The following is a 22513-nucleotide window of genomic DNA, read 5'->3' as shown; positions in this document are numbered from 1 at the left end:
CTCCATCTTTTACTTGAGTAGTTGGCATGACCCCTGATATGTATGTTTTCTATTTCCTCCCCATAGCAACACCAAAGCAATGATATTCAGCATTACCTTTGGCCTAAATACCAAGATACCTAAGACATAGTTCCTATCTTTGAACCTTCAAGGGGCCCATGGTCCAGTGAAGGGAGACACATCAACATGTGAAAGGAAATTGCCAGAGTCTCTAGTGCCGTAATAAAATTGCAAACAAAGTACTATTGGAGCAGTTAACTGGCAAAGGGAGAAGAAAATCTGTGCAGAGAAGTTGGCACCTGAGTGTGTTTTAAAGGATTGGTGGGAATTTTCCAGGTGGCGAAGGCCATCACATGCAGCCTGCATAGCATGGATGAACACACAGAGATATAAAGAAGAGATATAAAGAAAATATATGTAAGAAAGTGTTACAAATGCAGTGTGGGTAAAGGGTAGGATTCATAGAATTGATTGGAGGATGAGATGGAAAACTTGACTCCATAGCGAAGAGCCTTTAGGAAAGGAGCCTGTGTGAATTAGGGAGTGATGCTGTGTAGTCTGAGAGGTGAGACTTCCAGCCAGTGTATCAGGCTTGGCTGTCAGTGAAGTGTGCTTGCTGCCGTGGGACAGAATGTGCGTGGTGACAGAGCTGATGATGCCTCCTGGCTGCAGGTTGTTTGAGGTTTTAGCAGAACTTCAAGCTGGACAGGGAACCAGAGGTACTAGAACTTGAACCAGGCATCCTGATCTGGCCCAAGCTGCAGCAGTTATTCCTACTGTGAAACTACGTTAACTCATCTGAAGTCTCAGAAGTAAAACTGGATCAGAAAGGATGCTTCTTGTAGACTTGTTCCCTGCGCCCCCTCTAGTACATTATTTCCTCAGTGATTCTCAGAACAGCATTTTTAAGAGTATTCACAGTCCCAGGGAAAAGTGACCACCTCAGCCTTAGAAAGTAAAAGACATCCTCCTTATAAAATCTTTTGTTGTTTGTTGTTGTTCAGCCACTAAGTCACGTCTGACTTTTTGCCACCCGGTGGACTGCAGCAAGCTGGGTTCCTCTGTCCTTCACTATCTCTTGGAATTTGCTCAAATTCATGTCCAGTGAGTTGGTGATGCTATCTAGACACTCATCCTCTGCTGCCCCCTTCTCCTTTTGCCTTAAATCTTTCCCAGCATCACGGTCTTTTCCAGTGATGATATAATAAATTAGAGAGGTGGTAATTTATTTTATAAAATGACTCGTTATTTTATAACATTGATTATGGATTTCTACTGAATAATAAACTCCTTTTGTATCCTTAAAGCATAGCTCGATTTTTCCAAAATTAAAGATGCCGTTTTTTAGAAGCATAGCTGTTATATAAAATGAGGCTTGCTTATAAATGTGTGATTAATATCATGTATTTTTAATTAGCCTCATTCTTCTTTTAGCTAGTTCAAGGCAGCAAAAAATAGAAAACATGAAATCAATATTTTCTGCTTTCACTCTTGGGAACCACACAGACAATGATTTTTGTGGCATTTAGTGATAATTTAAATGCCTGAGTCGGTGATAAATATTATCAATATCTTTATTTATATCCTTTCACCTAATACTGTTCAGTTATTATAATGAATTCAGTGATTTGGGAACAAATTTGTGATTCAATAGAGGCTTATAAAAGGAAACCAATTTCTGAGCTCATTGTAGGTATGACTTGGTAGCTTTCATATTAGGTTGTAGTTAAAGTTTATCTTGGTTTTACAACCATGGACCATATGCATTCACCCTTTAAGCATTTCATGTGTGCCTGCTAAGTCACTTCAGTCGTGTCTGACTCTTTGTGACCCTCTGGTCTGTAGCCCACCGAGCTCCTCTGTCCATGGGATTCTCCAGGCAATACTGGAATGGGTTGTCATGCCCTCCTCCAGGAGATCTTCCCAACCTAGGGATCAAACCAGAGTCTCTTACATCTCCTGCATTGGCAGGCAGGTTCTTCTACCACTAGTGCCACCTGGGAAGCATTTCAGCAGATAATTAACTGTCATATCCAGTCAGACCTGAACAGATTCAGCTTCAGGAGCTGTTGTTGCCATGTGTGTATCTCAGGTGTGGGAAGCCCTTCACATCACCTGTGTGAAAGGTGAATGGCGCTCAGCTCTGTTTCTCTTTCCTTTGTGTATCAATTCCAGTCCTAAGTACAGTGCCATTTTCATGGATCCAGCCTGCTGAAATGAACTGGGTCTGTAGAAGAAAGGTCTGTTCTTTCTTCTATAGAAGAAGAGCCTTCTCAGTAGAGGACACAACTTCCATCTATGTGGGACAGGGCGTTTCATCATCCTAGTTGTTAAAGAACAGGGCTATTCAGACTTCAGTGAGCACAAAATCTCTTGTTGGCAAGAGACTCAAAAATTCCAATTCAGTAGGTCTGAGGTGGAGACCATGCATTCTTACAACATTCTAGACCTACTCAAGGTGTGGTTCCCAGACCAGCAGTGTTGGCCCCACCTGGGAATTTGTTAGACATGCAGAATTTCAGGCTCCACCCTAGACCTACTGAATCAGAATCTACATTTCAACAGGACCCCTTGGGCAATTTATCCTCCATTACAGTTGGGAAAACACTGCTCCAGACCACTGTTCCCCAAAGCACCAAGGTGTAGGTACCACTAAGGAAGCCTGAAATGAGTTTAGATGGTACATAGGTGAACATTTTATTTTAATAATCATTAAGTTGATTTTTATTATCACCATCTATTGATGGCAAGTGATATTGACTTCCATTTATGGTAATAATTTAAAGTTTCTTTTGCAAAGTAAACAATTCAACTGAAAGTTAGTTCAGGTGGTGTGTGAATGTGGTAAAAACTATAAAAGTCATAGATTTACAAGTGATTTAAGTTAACATGATGCGTAAGAGCATGGACTCTGGAGCCTGACACCTCAGATTTGAATGCCAGCTCTTCCAGCAGTTCACTCTGTTACTTCAAGCAGGTTTCTTAACCTCTCTGGCCCTCAGTTTCCTCATCTGAAAAATAGCAGTAATAGTAGTATCAATCTGATTAGGATACTGTGGGGCTTAAACAGGTTTATATATGAAAAGTGCTAAGGATAGGGCCTGGCACATAGCAAGGGCTGTGTCAGGACTAACTTATCTTACTATAATCTAGGACACCAATGTTCAAGAACTTATTTTATCCTGTGTTTTTTATTTCCCACTGCCCTATCCCCTGCTTCCTTTCCTACTCAGATCAACATGCCCCACTTACCCCCAAAAGGCTAAATATTCTAGAAATTTTGTACTATTGGTAGGGTGAGAGCACCAACTTCCACTTGCCCAATAAGTGGGCAGTCTCCACTGAACAAGATGGGGGTGGGGCATGAGAGCTTCCGGGTGGGAGGTCCCAGGAGAGGACTCTGCCCAGAGAATTCGCTCTGAAACAATGAGGAAGTGACAGCAGAAAGTGACTGCTTGTAAATCATTTTCACCATTACCTGGAGAGAAGATTTTATAAAGTTCTTTATTATTTTACTTATAGCTTTGGCAGTTTTACCACATATTTTTAGAGAACCTCTGTGTGTGCCTTATAGGGACTCTTGGGTTGTGATTTCCTGGCCACGAAGCACCTTTGATAAATAAATGACTGATTGATAGAGTGTCAGGACCCTGCTAAAACCTTGATGTGCCTCACAGGGTTCACCCACCTGCATTAGTTCAGAGGTGAGAAATCTCTCTTCTCTTTTCCCGACTTTATAACCAAAGAAACAAGGGATTCAGTTGAACAGTGTCAAAACATAAAAAGTTATGAGTGCCCAGAGAACCTTATTTTCAGATTTCTATTCAAATATATTTTTAGAACCAGCAAAAGACACTTTTGTCAAATAGTAGCAGTAATCCTTGCTTCTGTGTTAAAAATAGGCACATTTTCTATTTGTCAACAGCTGTGATCTGACAAACTATTCTTGGGGAGAAAAGTGATTATGACAAGAGCAACTAGTGTGCAAAATTGTCGACCATGAGTTATTTCTCTCTGAAATAACTCAAAAAGCTCAGCTGGTATACATACATATTTAACTTTTTAATATAAAAACATGGGCAAGCTCAGTCCATCTCTCTCTCTGAATGAGAACAGACAGATTGATCAAGTAGGGAATGAAGGGGAGAGGAGGGGGAGGGGTAGACGAGAAAGTTCATCACCTGTACTAAGTAGGTATCAACTCTTCTGCCCCAGCCCCACCCCTCACGGGCTCCCTGTAAAGCAGTTGGCTTCTGGCATCTTGTGGGTCCTTGGATGACCTGCAGACATGTTCTGTTGACCCCCTGGTTTTCAGAAATGCTTTTATTTGATTATACTCAAAACTGGGTTTCACGTGCAAATCTGGATATGAGGACTTTGGAGGGGTGGGGAATGGGAAGATCTGGTCAATGCTGGACTTGCATAACCATTGCATATCAATCAGCCAGAGTTGAAGGAGCTCTCCTGCTTCAGGCTCAGGTCTTCTCTCCTGTTGGCCCGGCTTCTCCACACCTTACCTTCCACTGTTTCCTCACCTCTGAGTCCATGGTCACAATGGTCAGTTCTCTGCCTGCAAGCAGTGCTAGGAGCAGGAATTCGTGGCTTCTGGCTGAGGGGGGCAGGACTCACAATGGAAGAAATTCCTCAGGCTTAGGAAAAGTGTTCAAAAGATGGTGGACGGCCACAAGCCAGATGTCCCACCTCGACCCAAGGAAGCAGACACTTGCAGAATAGTGTCTTGAAGCCCCTCTGTGGGGCTTCCTCTGTGGTTCCAGCCTTTTCTTATTCTCTTCCAAACATGTAAAGTCTCCCAGCTGCTTGCATTCTTCTGCTTCTGTTATCTCTGCTGATGTGCTACTTCTTCAACAGGAACCGACTCTTACAGCCACCTTTCTACCTGTTGAAAAATGCAATAGTTTCTATGAAGTGTTTATTTATTGCCCCCCTTCCTTGTGTTTGAATTGATGATAACATTCCTTAGCGCTCCACATCTCTCTTGGGGCATTTATTCTCCTCCACCTTTTATTATAGTTATTTGTGGCAGTGAAGGAGAGGGTGTGATAAGATAAATGCAGCTTCAGTTAAGTGTCTGCTTTGTGTCAGGACCTGTATTGTATTCTTTGTTTTAATCATGATAACAAACTAAGAATTAAGCATGGTAACTATTTTACAAATAAAGTGAGACGGGTTAAGTATGGGGTTGGCCAAAAAAGTCCGTTCGAGTTTTTCATAACATCCTATGGGAAAAACCAAATGAACTTTTTGGCCAAGTTAGTAACTTGACTGAAGCCACACAACTGGGAAAACGCAGTGGCAGAAGGAGAACCCAGGTCTGATTGTAAGACCAGCACCGTCCCCCACAGTCAGAGTCTCATGTGTTAACAGCGCTAGCTCTGTTCCATTTGCCACCCTCTCCTCTAACGGTGTTTGACTATCTTACCTACATCTTGATGCCGTTTTTCAGGATTATTTCATGAGTTGGGAGAAAATATGAAAAGCCTTTGAGAATCTGGCTTTTTTTATCCTAATCACTTTTAATACACTACAGAACAAAATGACGTTTTTTAATGTATTGAGAGAGCACAAAGCATCAAAGAGCTCATGGGTACAGCCTGTGACTTCCTGGAGCTCTACATTCTTAACTGTCAGGTTTTAACAAATGATTCCCTAGATAACTGCTTAATTATTATATCTGTCAAGAAAAAGCCTTCACCACCATCAAGTGCTAAATGTAAAAATATGCTTTCGTGTTACAGCTTGAAAAATCATTCCTTTGATTTCAGCGAGACAGAAGCCCAGTGACACCTGGTCACTCTCAGATTTGTAAAGATAAACCTAGATGGAAAGTAAAGGATGCTGAGGTTAGGAGGGGAGCACATGGAAGACTTATACTTTCCTGTAGAAGGTCCTTTTCACCCGAGGGTCTCAGAAATACTTCAAGATCTTTGCAAGATGGAAGCAGAGAAGTAATATGATCTGAATTATATCAAGTTAATAAAACAAATGCAGTTTTGAATCAGAAAGGACAGGGCTCTTATGAAGCTCTGATACTCCTTCTGAAACTTAGTAGAAACTACATGACCTCTTTGAGACGAAATTTGGTTCTTTATGGAAATGTCAATGTCTACCATAGAATCGTTGAAAGAATTAAATAAAACAGCATACCTAAGTACCTAACGCAGTCCTGAGTACGTATAGGGAATTCAAAAAGTTACTCCAAAAAGGGGTAGGTCCTCATTATTCATGGGTTCCACAGTTTGCTAATTACCTATTTTATAAGCTTATCCTTCCTGCTTCATCATACCCAGGTTCCCAGCTGAAGTTGAACAAGGCAGCACTCTGCCTTCTGGTTACAACTTTCGCCCTGTAAACAAGTGTCCTGTTCACATTCTACTTATCACCATGTTTTTCAAAATGTTGTGCTTATTGTTGGTGATTTCGTTTCAGTGGCCCCGCAAGTGTAGTGAAATGATGCTTAGTGCTCCTGAATGCAGGAAGGCTATGACGTGCCTTATGGAGAAAAATATAAAGAGCTTCCCAAGTGGTGGTAGTGAAAAATAATCTGCCTGCCAATACAGGAGACACATGGGGCATGAGTTTGATCTCTGGGTTGGGAAGATCCCCCTCAGGAGGAAATGGCAACCCACTCCAGTATTCTTGCCTGGGAAATTCCACGGGCAGAGGAGCCTGACAGGCTACAGTCCATTGTTGCAAAGAGTCAGACATGACTGAGCAACTGAACACACACAAACACACACATATACACACAAGCAAGAGTTATAAAACAGTCTATATGAAACAAGGTATCTTTAATGAGAAACACAAAAATTTAAAACAAAGTTATATGTTTATCAGCTGACAAAAATCTTGTGACCAGAGGCTCTCATAAGCTTAATCCTATATCTCTTCTAGGAGGGGTGGTTCAGGTATTTGCTAACTCAGTCGTCATGGCAACTATACCATGAATAATGAAAATCAGCTCTAAACTTATGGTTATGGGTGGGGGGGTAAGGAAGGAGAGATAAATAGGAAGGTTGGGATTGACATATACATACTACTATTAATATATGTAAAATAGATAACTAATAAGGATCATGTTGCAAACAGTAAAGGCTATTGGTAAATCAAAAATAAAAGCTAGAATACTATACATGAATTGGGATTTTACATTGAAGAAACAGAGGCACAGGCCTTGTTCCAGTCTTCCAGTGACTAGAAGGACAGAAAAACAAAATTACCCTTGCTTAAGTCTGAGGTTTATTTCTGTTTCTAGATTTTAAAACATTCACAGACATATGCATGCAAACACATTCTACAGAGCAACACCATATTTATCTGGAGATCAGACATCCTACAATATTAACTCTTTGAAACATAACCATATTTGCAGAATCATACCCCAAAGCCCTCCATGCAGCAAATACCAGATATAAAGCCTTTGGGGAGAAGTGTCAGGCATCCACCCAGATAATTGTATAGAACCAACAACAGAAGAAGAGCAAGAAAAGTAAGACTGACAACATAGAAGGAAGCAGGAAAATAACTAATGTGCATGTAAGCCTGGCTGGAGGCTGGCAACCTGAGTAACCATTGAGCCTGCAACATTCAGTAAAGGTTGAATTTCATTCCATTTGCTGTGCTTAGGAAAATGGGAGTATGTGCAGAATATTTTTAAATTGCATCCAAAATGATAGATGTTTAATGCTTAAAGAGGTAGAATCTGTTATTTGAAATAGTTGTTATGGAATGAAGTGTTGCTATTTAAGTATTAACATGTTCTATTATATTGAGACATAAATAGCTAAATTTTCATCAGTTTTGTCACCTAATTCTCTCTAAAATCTGGCTATTTCTTTCAGTCTCCAGCAGTAGACACAATGCCTGCCTCACAGTGGGCATTCTGTATTTACTGAAAGAAGAATGAATGAATGGCAAGTGAATCAAACTAACCATAAAATCCATATGTCTGTGTGACGTGTGCATGAATAAAGACATCCAAGTTTAAAACTCTCCCTTTTCTCCCTTCCAGAGCAGAGACCATTCTCTTGGGACGAGTCATAAGAAAGAGACACCCACGCCGTGACATATGCCAGTGCCACCACCACCTCCTCCTCCTCCTCCTCCTCTGCCTCCACCTCCCCCACCACTGGGGGCTCCTCCCCCTCCCCCACCATCAGCACCCCCGGTAAGACCTGTTGTTTTTTTTTTTTTCCTGTCTGTTTTACTGGAATACACTTCAGCAGGTTTTAAATATTCAAAATCAGCCATCACCCAGCTCCTCTAGGGCAGATGACATCTTAGGTAGCTAACTCTAGCGTGCCAGAGTCTACCTCCAAACCAGTCTGACCACGTATTTCCCTCCCAGTTCTTTGGCAGCCCCCACCCTCTACCCTAGCGTCCTCTGCAGATGTCTACATGATTTTTAATTCATGCTGCTCAATACAAGCTTCCCGAATCTCCCTAATCAACTCTTCCATCTCACAGGAAACCTCAGTTGAGAGGCTGCAATGAGTCAAGGAGGCATGCTCACATCAAGTTCCAGGTTGTGATCTGGATGTTGATAACAGTAGCTTGGGCTTCAGCTGCCCAGTTCTGGGACCAAGTAAGAGGAGTGGCATGTGAAATGCCACAACAAAATGTGCGAAGTCATTTCAGTTGTGTCCAACTCTTTGCGACCCCATGGACTTTGCCTGCTCGATCCATGGGATTTTCCAGGCAAGGATACTGGAATGGAGTTGCCATGCCCTTCTCCAGAGGATCTTCCCAAACCAGGAATCGAACCCTTGTCTCTTATGTCTCCTGCATTGGTAGGCAGGTTCTTTACCACTAGTGCCACCAACATCTCTAAATGAAATCTCCACACCTGCATAAGACTGAATTCAGTCTGTTTCAGTGTGTGTTGCTGATACTGTCTCTTGGTTTAATTGCTTTGAGTTTAGAAGGAGAGGCACAGAAAATTGTTATTTTGTTTTAGAACAGGCCGTCTCACCCTTAGCACCATGGACACTTGGGGCTAGGTCATTTTGTTGGGGGGCTGTCCTGTGCATTGCAGGTTGTTTAGCAGTATCCCTGGCCTCTACCTACTAGTTGCAACCCCAGTTATGACCATCGAAAATGTCCCTAAACATTGCCAAATGTTCCCTTGAGGGCAAAATCTTCTCACTTTCCTTGCTTTTAGCAGAATGTTCGTGCTTACTGCTCATAGCAAGCCCTTCCTCGGAGGAAACCCCAGGGCACTTCTCATGCCCTCATCCTCTACCTCAGAGCCAGGTCTGGCACAAGAACCGCCGCTCCAGTTTTCAGTGGAAGATGAAACATATAGATGTCATGGCGATAAGGCGTGCAGAGGCAGGGCTGCCCAGGGGTGATGTGAGCCAAGTCAGCAAAAGCCAGGAATAGAGCCTCACCTGCCATTCTCTTCCCCCACCCAGGGTGCCCTCCTTCCCTCAGATCCGCAGATAACATGACCATGGGAGTATAGGTTATGAAGGGAGGGCCTGAGACCCTTCTGCACAGATACTAGCCGTGGTGAGAACAAGGGTGTGCCTGAGGTCACAGGTCACCCCATGACATTAGCATGGCACCTTGACCATATCTGAAGTGCAGGGGCGTAGACCTGCCTGAAACTTGGCCCTTGCCCTTGAAGACAGAGGAAAGAAAGCACATACATAGCTGTGAGTTGTATCTGAAAGCTCTCTGACCAATATACAGAAAGAATAAAAATGAGTACTGAAGTTCCACTGATGAATTTGACACAAGGAAAGCATGGAATGGACAGTTTATAAGTAAAGAAACATACATAAAACTATAATATGGGTCTTACACAGATCTGCTGGCCCTGAAGAAACGCAACTTAAAGTAACTTCAAATACCACAATATACCCATAGACTTAGCTAGAATAAATAAACTTACCAAAACCTATATTGTTGGGGATTTGGGAAAATAAGCCCTTTTAAACATGGCTGAAAAGTGAAAGTGTTAGTCGCTCAGTTGTGTCCAACTCTTTGCAGCCCTATGGACTGTAGCCCTCCAGGCTTCTCTGTCCATGGGATTTCCCAGTCAAGAATACTGGAGTGAGTTCCCATTTCCACTCCAGGGGATCCTCCCGAACTAGGGATCGAACCCATGTCTCCTGTGTCTCCTGCACTGCAGGCAGATTCTGTGCTGGTGACATACAAATACTTGGGACTCAAATGCTGAGTGAGTCTTTCTGGAGTGTTCTGACAAAAAACAACAAACCTGAATGTATCTCCTTTTCCCCTGGCAATCAAATAGTTTTATTTTTGAGAATGACTAAAATATCTAACCCTAAAGGAACCAAAAAAGAATTTATACAAAGGATGTGCACAGCAAAGCTATTTATTCTAGTGAAAAATTAAATTGTAAATGGTTTGTGAGAACTAAATGAACTACATTGTCAAGCTGTTAATTAAAAATTACATTATGCCATATTGTTAATTAAAAATTACATTTGTAACTATGCTGATTATAGAAAGTAGATATGGAATGATGAATTAAAAGCAATGCGTATGATGTGCACCATGAAATCAGCTATGCATGTAGTAAATAGAAAAAATCAGAAGAGAATTTTGAATGCTGATAGTAAAATTTTAAATTTCATTAGGGAGTTCTTTTTCTTCTAAGATGCTGAAGTTCTTATAAGCAAAAATAATTCTACATTTGCATAATTTTTTGCATTCCCTCTCTCATTTATAAATTGTTTTTGTCATGCCTCTTATGGAGGAACTAATCAATTTAGGAGGAAAGTAGCCAAGTAAACTTAATTATTCTTAAAACACATCTTTTTACAATCTGGGAAAAATATTTACAATGCATATATTAGGCAAAGAATTAACAGCGTTAGCATATAAAGAGCTCTTATGGATCAATATGGAAAGATGAGTAGAAAAATGAGCCCAGGATATGACCAGGTAGGATAAATACAAATGTTTCAACCTCACTACAATTCAATAAACACAAGTCAAAATAATAAGAAACCATTTCATCTATCAGTTTGGTGATGGCACTTTTTAAATGTTGCCTGAGTGTTAGGAATCAGGCACTTCTCACTTTTTTTTTTAGTGGTTTATTTATTTACTGCCCCCCTTCCCACTTATTCACCCCCATCACACACAAGGCTGGATGACTTGATTTAAGAAGCCTGTGACATGGTGGATGGACTTTAGGTTCTTTTGGTTCTAATGCTTGTTTTCCAGGTAAGCCACAAAAGCACTTATATATCAGGCACTTATTACTCTTAATAGGAGCAAAAATTGGTATAATTCTCTAAAACACAATTTGTTAATAAGGATCAAATCACTTTAAAAAGTGGTTGGACTAGATGACCTAGTTTCACTTCAACTGATTTCCTTTAAGTAACTCATCATAGTATACAGAAATATTTATCTATGGCATATTAATGAAAGCATTACTTATGATAGCAACCAAAACAAAGGAAACAATCTAAATATTTAAAACCAGAAGGTTCAATAAAAAATGATTATGTAATTCTCAAAAAAAAATATGCAGATGACACCACCCTTATGGCAGAAAGTGAAGAAGAACTAAAAAGCCTCTTGATGAAAGTGAAAGAGGAGAGTGAAAAAGTTGGCTTAAAGCTCAACATTCAGAAAACTAAGATCATGGCATCTGGTCCCATTACTTCATGGCAGATAGATGGGGAAACAGTGGAAACAGTGGCTAGCTTTATTTTTCTGGGCTCCAAAATCACTGCTGATGGTGACTGCAGCCATGAAATTAAAAGACGCTTACTCCTTGGAAGGAAAGTTATGACCAACCTAGACAGCATATTAAAAAGCAGAGACATTACTTTGCCAACAAAGATCCGTCTAGTCAAGGCTATGGTTTTTCCAGTGGCCATGTATGGATGTGAGAGTTGGACTATAAAGAAAGCTGAGCGCCGAAGAATTGATGCTTTTGAACTGTGGTGTTGGAGAAGACTCTTGAGAGTCCCTTGGACTGCAAGGAGATCCACCTAGTCCATCCTAAAGGAGATCAGTCCTGGGTGTTCATTGGAAGGACTGATGTTGAAGCTGAAACTCCAATACTTTGGCCACCTGATGCGAAGAGCTGACTCATTGGAAAAGATCCTGATGCTGGGAAAGATTGAGGGCAGGAGGAGAAGGGGACGACAGGATGAGATGGCTGGATGGCATCACCGACTTGATGCACATGGGTTTGGGTGGACTCAGGGAGTTGGTGATGGACAGGGAGGCCTGGCGTGCTGTGGCTCATGGGGTTGCAAAGAGTTGGACACGACTGAGCGACTCAACTGAACTGAAAACTGAACTGAATCCACAAAACAGTATTCTAGGTAGCCATTGTAAATCATATCAAATTTATTTTGTGACTTCCAGTATAATGATTGACTCAGGCAAGGTTCATGCATGAAACCTAAAACTACATAGTGGAAGGTTTGGGGAAACGGAATAAATGGAGGATCCCAAGTATAACTCACAGATTACTTCTAATTACAAAGGGGAAAATGTACCTTTGATATGGATCAAACTTAGTGTCACCTGTCATTATCACAAGCCTTTTGCTGTGATACATAAAGAAATTCATAGCATCACCCTGCAATAACCTGCCAAAAATGAGTGTTCTTTGAGCCGGCAACTAGACACATCCAGAATGTGGGACCTTCTACAATAGAGGCTGCCACCTACAGCAGAGCCCGTGGTCAAGTTTTAGTACAGCCCTCAAGCTAAGAATGGTGTTTACATTTTTAAGTGGTTGGAAAAAAATCAAAAGAAAAATAATGTTTCGTGACAGATGAAAAATATATGAAATTCAAACATCAGTCAATAAATAAAATTTTATTAGACCACAGCCATGCTTATTCAGTTACATATTGTCTCTGGCTGTTTCAATGCTACAATGACAGAGCACCAATTAAACAACTTATTATTCCCCTTAAAAAGATTTCCCTTTTCCCTAGTTGACCTGTGTTTTTAAAATTATATTCAGTTATTATTATTATGTTTTGAATTCCATCAATAAAAACTTTTTGGAAATGTGTGGAGTTTTTTGCCTTAATACAGAATAGGCTTCCCAGGTGGCACAGTGGTAAAGAATCTGCCTGCCAAGCAGGAGATGCAGGAGACACAGGTTCAATCCCTGGGTTGGGAAGCTCCCCTAGAGAAGGAAATGGCAACCCACTCCAGTATTCTTGCCTGGAGAATTCCAGGGACCAAGAAGCCTGGCAGGCTACAGTCAATGGGGATGCAGAGTTGGACACAAGTTAGCAACTAAGCAGGGTTAGGAAATGGAGTTAAACTCTGTGTAGGCAGTGTTTAGGACTTTGAAACATCTATGCTCATGAACCAGCATGGCAGATTTTATTATATGTCATCTTTGCAAGGAGGAGGCATTTTGTGTGATATGTACGACAGGCTTCACCTTAGCTCTGGAAGACCCGGGTATTAGACCAAGGCTAAACGTTTAATTTTTTCTCTCCCAACCTCTCATCTTTTCCCTTCACCTCCTCCCCTGGATGTGCATCTATTGGAAATGAGAAAAGGGCCGATGGGGCTTTCTGAAGTTCTGGAGCAGGCTCTACCTAAAAACTAGTCCTCATCATCTGTTTTCCCATCTTTCCTTGCCCTGAGCTCCCTGTCTTTCGAGCTCCATTCCTTTGTCTCATCCCATTGAAATCCATTTGTTGTTGTTTAGTTGCTAAGTCATGTCTGACTCTTTGCAAACCCATGGACTGCAGCATGCCAGGCTTCCCTGTCCTTTACTATCTTCTGGAGTTTGCTCAAACTCATGTCCATTGAGTCGTGATGCCATCCAACCATCTCATCCTCTGTCGTCCCCTTCTCCTCCTGCCCTCATTGTTTCCCAGCATCAGAATCTTTTCCAGTGAGCTGACTCTTTGTGTCGGGTGGCCTAAGTATTGGAGCTTCAGCTTCAGCATCAGTCCTTCCAGTGACTATTCAGGGTTGATTTCTTTTACTATTGACTGGTTTGATCTCCTTGCTGTCCAAAGGACTCTCAGGAGTTTTCTCCAGCACCACAATTTGAAAGCATCCATTCTTCAGTGCTCAGTGGTGCTCAGCTCTTTATGGTCCAGTTCTCACATCTGTGGGCTTCCCTTGTGGCTCAGCTGGTAAAGAATCCTCCTGTAATGTGGGAGATCTGGGTTCGATCCCTGGGTTGGGAAGATCACCTGGAGAAGGGAAAGGCTACCCACTCCAGTATTCTGGCCTGGAGAATTCCATGGACTGTATAGTCCATGGGGTCGCAAAGAGTTGGACACAACTGAGCAACTTTCATTTCACTTTACTTCACTTCTCACATCCATACATGACAACTGGGAAAACCATAGCTTTGAGTAGACGGACCTTTGTTGGCAAAGTGATGTCTCTGCTTTTTAACATGCTGTCCAAGTTTATCATAGCTTTTCTTCCAAGGAGCAAGTATCTTTTAATTTCATGGCTGCAGTCACTGTTCGCAGTGATTTTGAAGCCCATGAAAATAATATCTATCACTTTTTCCCCATCTATTTGCCATGAAGTGATGGGACTGGGTGCTAATCCAGTAACGATATCAAAATTGCCCACTTGGTACCTTGGTCCACTTACAATGGAATTGCTGTGATGGTTATAGGATGTAACTTTTTAAAAGATCTAAAGAAAATACAATGGATTTGATTTTTGAAATGCAGCAGAATTTTTAGTGAGCTTTTCTATTCAGATCTACTTTGGCCCCTTGGTAGTGTCCAAGAGGTAAGAATGAACTCCTTGAGGGTCTGTGATTTCTCATTTTTTTTTTTTGGTCACAATTGTATAACATTGTCTACAAGAGAGAAAAGGACTATACCTGTCTCTGACCAGCTGATAAATTCTTTGGCATGGGGTTGCCCAGACAAAGCCTGACAGTGGGGTCATGGCCACAGCAGGTGTGTTTATTTTAAGAGAAAATTTGCAAATTTTTGTAGCATTTTTTTGTTTAATGTTGCTGTTCCAACTTAAACATTCCAAGGAAGAAACAGTAATCCTAGGGGAGACCTGTGTCTTCTTATTTAAAATCAAAAGGGAAACTGGCTTGATAATCATGTATTTTCTACGAAAACCAAAACTCTAAGTAGAAAGACACTATGGTGCCAGGTACTCCTCTGTCTGCCTTCCAGGGGTAACATTTAATACAGTGCTGGAGGGAAATTATATACAATGAGAAGCATATTGTGGCCCCTCACTGTACTGTCTGCTCGTTACTCTGTGCCAGAGTTGTTATTTGCATTCAGGAGACCCAGTGAGATAATTTTCCTCCTTGTAGTGCAAGGATTGCATGATTCATGGGTGCAGTAGACTTCCCAGTGTCAGAAAATACCAGCTGAGGATAACATTGGGAGGTTTTCCCACCGTCTCTAGGATGCAGGAGCTCATGTGGTATAAAAAACATGTCAATCTGTGAAAGGAAATGTGGAAAATGGAGCGATATCTGAAGCCCCAAGGGAGGCTCTTTTGGAGTTTTGTTTGCTGTGATTTAAGAAAAAGGCAGAGGTTGGGGGCCCTAGGTGGAAACAGGCTTAGTAGAATTGCATATCCTGTATTCTGGAAAAGGTAATTTGCATGTTGACTGGTGCATTTAGAATAATGAGAGGCTTAAAAATCTTAAATACTGTCACTCAGATTCTCCTGACACTCTGGCGCTTTGATTAGTGTCACTAATGAGGGATTGAGGACGTTGGTTTACCCAGGGTGGACAGTCGCCACTGGGATAAGGAAAAGGCTTGTGCATGAGACCAAACTATTAGGATAGTATTCAGTTGATATTTGGTCCCTGCTTAACGGTTTGCAGAAGTGCACGTTTGGCTTCAAGTCATTTTAAGGACATGATTCTCTGTTTCTCGTCTTCCTGTTTGCACCCTTAAGCAGTAACACGGCTTCAGTGAAACGGAGGCGGTCTGCAGCAGATTTACTTCGTCTGCGAGAGAGGTGTGGCAGGATCTGTCACTCATACTTCCAAAGGGCCATTCAGGACAGTATTTGAATATGTTTCTTTTTCACAACTGTCAGGTGGGAGGGATGGCAAGAAAAAAAGGAGAAGCCTGCAGTGGGGTTTTAGAGGCAGCGATTGTTCATGCAGAACGCCTTGCCGAGAAGAGCCTGCGAGGGCTCGTTAAAGGCCTTTATCAAATTTCACAGGTGCCCAGGAGCCTCAGCCACTCTCACGCAGCATCTGAGCCAGGGTATATGGCAAGAAGCAGCCATGGGCTGTGAGGCCAGAAGGCAGCCCTCGAAACCCTCCGCCATCTCAGCAGCTGCGATCACTAGTCTACAAACCTGAGCTTCATTTTACACCTGAATCTGCTGGCTCTTTGTCTTTGAAATCTTTTACAATTACAGTGTAACTATTCCTAGAAAAACTGCTGGTGAATCACTCCCCCTACCCAGGGGTGTCTTTTCATACGTGTACTGTTGTATGGAGGAGAGCCACCATAGTTTGGTGTACCTGGGCTCTTGGGGACCATGTACCCCTTTCCCCAAACTGCTCTTTCCTTTATTGCCATAAAAGGGGAAAAACGACCAATTCCAGGTTGTTGCTGGCAATCGGATATCCAGCCCTGACCTGGTTGAGAAAGCTGTAAGCCAGTGGCAAGGGATGTTGGGACCCTCCCAGCAAATGGCCAAGCACTCACTTAATGTGGATTATCTAAGTTGGGGGGCTTCCTAGGTGGCACAGTGGTAAAGAATCTGCCTGCCAATGCTGGAGATGCGAGAGATGCGGGTTCGATCCCTAGGTGGGGAAGATCCCTTGGAGAAGCAACTGGCAACCGCCTCCAATATTCTCGCCTGGAGAATTCCATGGACAGAGGAGCCTGGTGGGCTACAGTCCCTGGGGTTGCAAAGTGTTTGACACGACTGAGCACACACACACACACACACACACACACACACATGTTTACAGCAATCCAATGAGATGGGATGATAGCGCCCTTTTGCAGATAGGAAAACTGAGGCACAGAGAGATCTCCAAGGTGCCCAGTGTCATATAGCCAGTAAGGGGCAGAGGCTGGATCCTTCCCCAGGCTCTCTGAATGCCCGGCTGCTCTGTGCTCTGCTGCTTACAAGTGTGTGTACAGGTGGAATAAGCAACACTGATGACTATAGCATCCAACACTTATGTGGTGTTTACTGTATGCTTTGTGTTGTTCTAAGGTGCTTAGAACATAATCGAGTTAATCCTCATAGCAACACTTTGAGGCAGGTACTGTTGTTATTCTCAGAGTTAACTAAGGCACAGAGGGGAAGTGACTTAACCTGAATCACACAGCCAGTCACCGGCAGAGCCGTGGTTTGCACACCAGCAAAATGGCACCAGAATCCCTGTTCTGAGCCATGAAACCAGCTGCCTGTTATGTAGACCTTCTCAGGGGTACCACCACCTCTTGAATCTAAGAGCCAGGAAGTGCATGGTCTCCCATTCTCACACTTAAGACAGAGCTCTCACGGTTCTCCCTGTATGCTCAAGCCTCCTCCTAAGATTGCTCTTTTATTTTTTTCTTGCCTTTTCTTTTCTTTATGGTTCCATCATTTCCCCTCACTTGCTTATTGGTTTTTTCTCCTTTTTGATAGAAAAAGCATATTGTAAGGTACCCTCTGAGTAAAACTCATGGTTTAAAACAGAGAATCAATTTTAAAGAGGCAGGTGCAATGCAAAGGAAGCCAGTTTGGTCTTGTCATTAGTTTATAGCTAGGCTGTTTATGGGCTCAGGGAAGTGGGGTCTCTGCTAATGCTGCTAGGCACACAGTGGACACACTGAGTTCAGTGACCCAAGACTGTCCTTAACCTTGACCAAGCTAGCATGCAAATTTACTGAGCTTTTGCTGCACAGAATTACTCAGTGTCTGCTTCTGAAGAGTTTAGAACCTGAATCCAGAGATGACTAGGCTTTTAGGACTTCCTTGGTGACTCAGTGGTAAAGAATCTGCCTGCAATGCAGGAGATACGGGTTCGATCCCTGGGTGGGGAAGATCCCCTGGAGACAGGCATGGCTACCCACTCCAGTATTCTTGCCTGGGAAATCCCATGGAGAGAGGAAACTGGTGGGCTACAGTCCAAGGTGTCTCAAAGAGTCAGACACGACTTAGCAACTAAACAACAATAACATGTCACAGAAGTGCTGAAAGTACAGTGGATTATTCCCAGACCAAAACTTTGTCCCTTACATTGCCTCTTCACTGTGCATTTCCTGCATATGAGGTCCTTGACATCTCATTTTTAAAGAGCCCTTGTGTCCTCTGCATTAGTCACCATTTTCCTAAGCTTACTTCTCTGAGCATCGGGCACTGGATGGGTCTTGCTAATACTTTGGGTTCTCTCCTGAACAGATGAGTCAAGGGATGAAAGGAGCCAGTGAGCAATTAGTGAGTGACTCTGAGACAGGGAGTCTGTGCCAAGGTCAGTTCAAGGCACATAGTAGGAACTCAGTATCTATCATAACTTCCTGAACTAGTGAGTTGAGTGAAGATATTGTAATTCACAAAGCAAACTCACTGTAAACTAACCAACCAATACTTGACATCTTCCACCTGTGTAAGCCTTCAACGCCAGATGCATTCTATGTTGTGTCCTGTAAGAACACCATCAACACATTCACATGTTACCAAGAATATTTTGTAAAGCAAACTCAGTTAGAAGTAACACATTCAGGGCTAGCACAAGTTAACACCTGGGTTTTATTTCTAAAGTCATAAAATGTCCTTTGGCACAATCTGCCCCATTCTAATTTGTTATTGTTTCTAAAAGAATAGGCTTTGGACCTTGGCTTTACATAAAGACTTTTTAAAAAACCCAGGGAAAGCAACACAGTGTACCCAATCTTGTACGTGGTAATAATAGATTCCTATTTGAATAAGGTCTGTTTCCAGTGCAGGAGTGTGAATGTGTTTTCAAGCTGGTGGAAGCAGAACTCCACCTGTACCACTGACGGCATTTAAAACACAAAGGTGAAAAGCATGTCAATTCCTGTGTCATCATCCATTCAGCCTTCAGTGTGCCAGGCTGTCAGTTTCAATAGGGATCACGCGATGATGCAGTGGGGTGTGTTCCTTCAAGCACAAAAACAAAGGCATGTGGGCTGTGGAGTCCTACAGCTTGGAAACTGAATCTGTGCTGTGTCATTTATTACCTCTGTGGTCGTCTAGCAAATTATCAAGCAACTCAGAACCTCAATTTCCTCATCTGCAAATGCAGTAATAACTGCTGCTTCCTAGGGATCAGCCCCTAGAGTGGAAGCTCCAGAAAGGGAGAGATTTTTGTCTGTTTTGCTCAGTGTATCGTCAACCCCTGAGCAATGCCTGCACGTAGTAGGCAGTCATCATGTATGTGCTGAACGCACAAATCTGGGGTTGTTATGAGGTTCTAATGAGATAACAAGAGAACCTGTTGTTTACCAGTGCCTGCTTAGTAAATGGCAGCTACTCTTATCTCAGGGACCAGGAAACAGCTGGGCAAGTAATCAAATAATCAAATCTGGGACAAAGTTAAGGGCAGAGGCTCCTGTAGTTAGTGCTGCAGGAGGTCAGAGACCAGCAGTCAAGATCAAGGCTGGAAGCCTGAGCTTTTCAAAGTGAGGAGTCGTGTCAGCAGTCTGAAAAAAGTCCCAAAATTGGAAGGCCAAGGTTACCGCTTCTAGGTTTCAGGGGTTCCAAGTCCAGGGTGCCTGGTACCTACCCTTACAGCATGATCTGAAGAGCTAGCTTAGTGATCTGCCTACTCTCCTCTCACGGGCTCACACTTTGTTGAGTGGCCTGAGTCCAGCATGAGGCACCTGGACTCACCCACAGATTAGAGCAGTGAGCCCTTGGCTATGGGATCGCAGCTCTGGTCACGGCATTCGTGGTGATCAGGTATGTGTGGAGACCCGAGCAGTGGAAGATGTGTCCTATAGGAGCCACTCCAGTGAAATAAATGGCAGCCTGATTCAAATATTTTAAACATTTAGAGGAGGCTCTGTTTTCTCAGCTGCTGTTTGGTTTGTCATTTTATTAGCAGCTTTCGTAGTAGCAGGCCAAGAGGCTGCCTAAGGGTAGGGCACACGTTTCCCTGGAAGGTTTAATGGTGATGCTTGTGCAGGAATTCTAGATGCCCTGGCTCTGAGCACCCATCTAAAGCAAACAAAGATGTTCTTTGGGCTTTGGGGCGCCTCAGGGATGCTGAGATTCAAATGCTATGGCTTGGCCTTTCTCTTTGTGGCCCAAACTTCCGTTTAAAACTCTACTGAAATATTAATATGTCTCACTATGATTATATATTTTTTATTTTCCCTTTTATATCTTCTGATTTTTGCTTTATGTATCTTTGTTTCTTTGTTGTTAAGGTGTCTAATGGTTTATGATGTCTGTCTTCTTTGTGAATTGAACCTTTTATCGTTAAAAATATTCATCTTTGTTTCACTTTTTAAAAATAAGTAATTTAAAAAAAATTCTATTCTGGTTTCTCTTCAGATCATATAAATCTTTCACCTTTATAAAACTCTACTGTTAGACCTGGAGAATTTGAACACTGGTGGAATATTGGTTGATATGAAGAAATTATAGTTAATTTTATTTAATAATATTGTTGCATTTTAAAGAGCATTTTTCTTTGATATCATACAATGTTGGATATATGTTTTCTAAATTTATTTAGAATGTATGTTTTTTTAACAAGCAGGGATTTGGAGGGGAAAAGCAGGTCAGGAGAAAGATAGAACAAGATGGGCTGTGAATTGATAACTGTTGAAGCTGGATGATGGTACATGGGGACTCAGTCTATGACTCAGATTTTGTATATGCTAATGTTCCATAATACAAAAAATTTTTAATGAACATCAGCAACCTCAAAATATGCAAAGTAGAGATGATTTAACAGAACCAAGGAGGGAATTATGTAGCATGCTTTCACTAATTCCAATGGATATTTGAGACCAAATAGTACATGGTTTTTTAAAAAATATTTATTCACTTATTTATTTGGCTGCATTGGGTCTTTGTGGCATCATGTGGGGTCTTTCATTGGGGCACATGAACTCTAGTTGTGGCACCCCGCTGCTCCAGGGTGTGTGGGATCCTGGTTCCCTAACCAGTGATCGAACCTGCATCCCTTGCATTCAAGGCAGATTCCCAACCACTGGCAAGTCCAAGCTGTTTAATTTTAAACAGCACATGCTGTTTAATTTTTAAAAAGTAAGACTTATGGAGGCATAGAATCTGCTTAAAATTACCTATGTTGCCTCCTTCCGCCATATAATCTGGTTCCTGGTTTTCTAGAGATTCATGTTAAGGCTTTTAGCACCACTACCAGCAGAGGTGTCACCTCTAATCATTGAGTTGATTTATGGAATTTTTTTTTCCTGCTGAGATTTAGAATTGCAACAGGTGACTTTAAAAAAAATTTTTTTTCAGATTACTTTTATTTTTGTATTTATTTTTAATTGAAGGATAATTACAATATTGTTTGGTTTCTGCCACACATCATCATGAATCAGCCATAGCTATACATATGCCCCCTCCCTCTTGAACCTTCCTCCCACATCCCACCCCAACACGTAACTTTGAATTGGAATGTCAGGGAAGCTGTGAGGCTGGCAGCTACTATCTCCCTTGCTACTTTTTATTGAAATAAGCCTTGAGACCTAACTCGAACACCAGATAACTAACTATGGTTTGTAAAACTATTGCTTGTACTGTCCTCTGCCTGGGTGCAAGGACACCCAGTATTCAGCTGCTGTTTTCTCCTCAGACAAAGCACAGAGGACTTGGTGGGAATTATTGAAGCAAAACTTTTCCAGGTGGCAACTCTTCCCAACACCGAGGTCACCCAGATATGGAAAAATGTTCACCTTCAGCATTCTCTCCTCTCTAACACAGTGGTTGTCTGCGGAAGGATTGCAGAGGATGGTGAGGAAAAACGACCTTTAAAACCCACTCTGAGGTAAAACCTTTGGCCTTGGAGACAGCTTATCTTGTGGGTTTCTGAGTAGGTGACCAGCTATTCTCAAGAGATCAGATCCTAGGCACTCAGGGACCATTTTAAACCTCACAACTGTGAAATACAGATTCTCTTTTTTACCCTTTTGGCATTGCAGACTGTCAGATATTCTGGCAGATTTTATTGGTTTGACTGGAAGAGGGGAAATGTACAATAATGCTGGGACTCAGATCTATAACAGGGAGGAAGGCTCAGCACACAGGGCACAGCCCACTCCTGTAACTCAGGGGCCCCTCCTGCAAACACCACTGAGGGCTGGTAAATGAGTTGTGCTTTTTGACCACTAATTCACAGCTGTCACTAAAAATGCTCACCAAAAGTACATTGTTGTATCCAATAGTAAGGATTAAAACCAAAAAATAAAAGAAGCCGGTTGTTAAGGGAGAAAGACTCACTGGAAACGTGCTCTGTCTTTGCTCACTTCTTCAAAGGCCATCATGGAGATCTGGACCCACCTCTGGGAGCACAGCACCCTCCTTCCCCACCTGGAGAATCACTGCAGACAGCTAGGGT

The 22513-nt window shown here is 42.2% G+C and overlaps 1 protein-coding gene and 1 long non-coding RNA gene across 2 annotated transcripts in view; both read left to right on the top strand.

Annotated features, from left to right (window-relative positions):
• Positions 1 to 22513, top strand: part of WIPF3 (WAS/WASL interacting protein family member 3) — a 79013-nt gene that overhangs the window by 13869 nt on the left and 42631 nt on the right. Inside the window, exon 2 of the mRNA XM_081534847.1 lies at positions 8030 to 8185. Coding sequence (XP_081390973.1) covers positions 8087 to 8185 — 99 coding nt within the window. The 5' untranslated portion in view covers positions 8030 to 8086. The remainder of the gene's footprint in view (positions 1 to 8029; positions 8186 to 22513) is intronic.
• Positions 9737 to 14575, top strand: LOC145523832 (uncharacterized). The gene is made up of 2 exons (XR_014066915.1): positions 9737 to 11740; positions 14465 to 14575. It is a non-coding gene; the product is annotated as an uncharacterized LOC145523832 (long non-coding RNA).

The sequence above is a fragment of the Giraffa tippelskirchi genome, chromosome 10, assembly GCF_054371585.1.
Source record: "Giraffa tippelskirchi isolate mGirTip1 chromosome 10, T2T-mGirTip1v1.2.pri, whole genome shotgun sequence".
Classification (NCBI taxonomy): domain Eukaryota; kingdom Metazoa; phylum Chordata; class Mammalia; order Artiodactyla; family Giraffidae; genus Giraffa; species Giraffa tippelskirchi.
The sequence above is the reverse complement of the archived record's forward strand: the minus strand, read 5'-3'. Positions and strand labels throughout refer to the sequence as shown.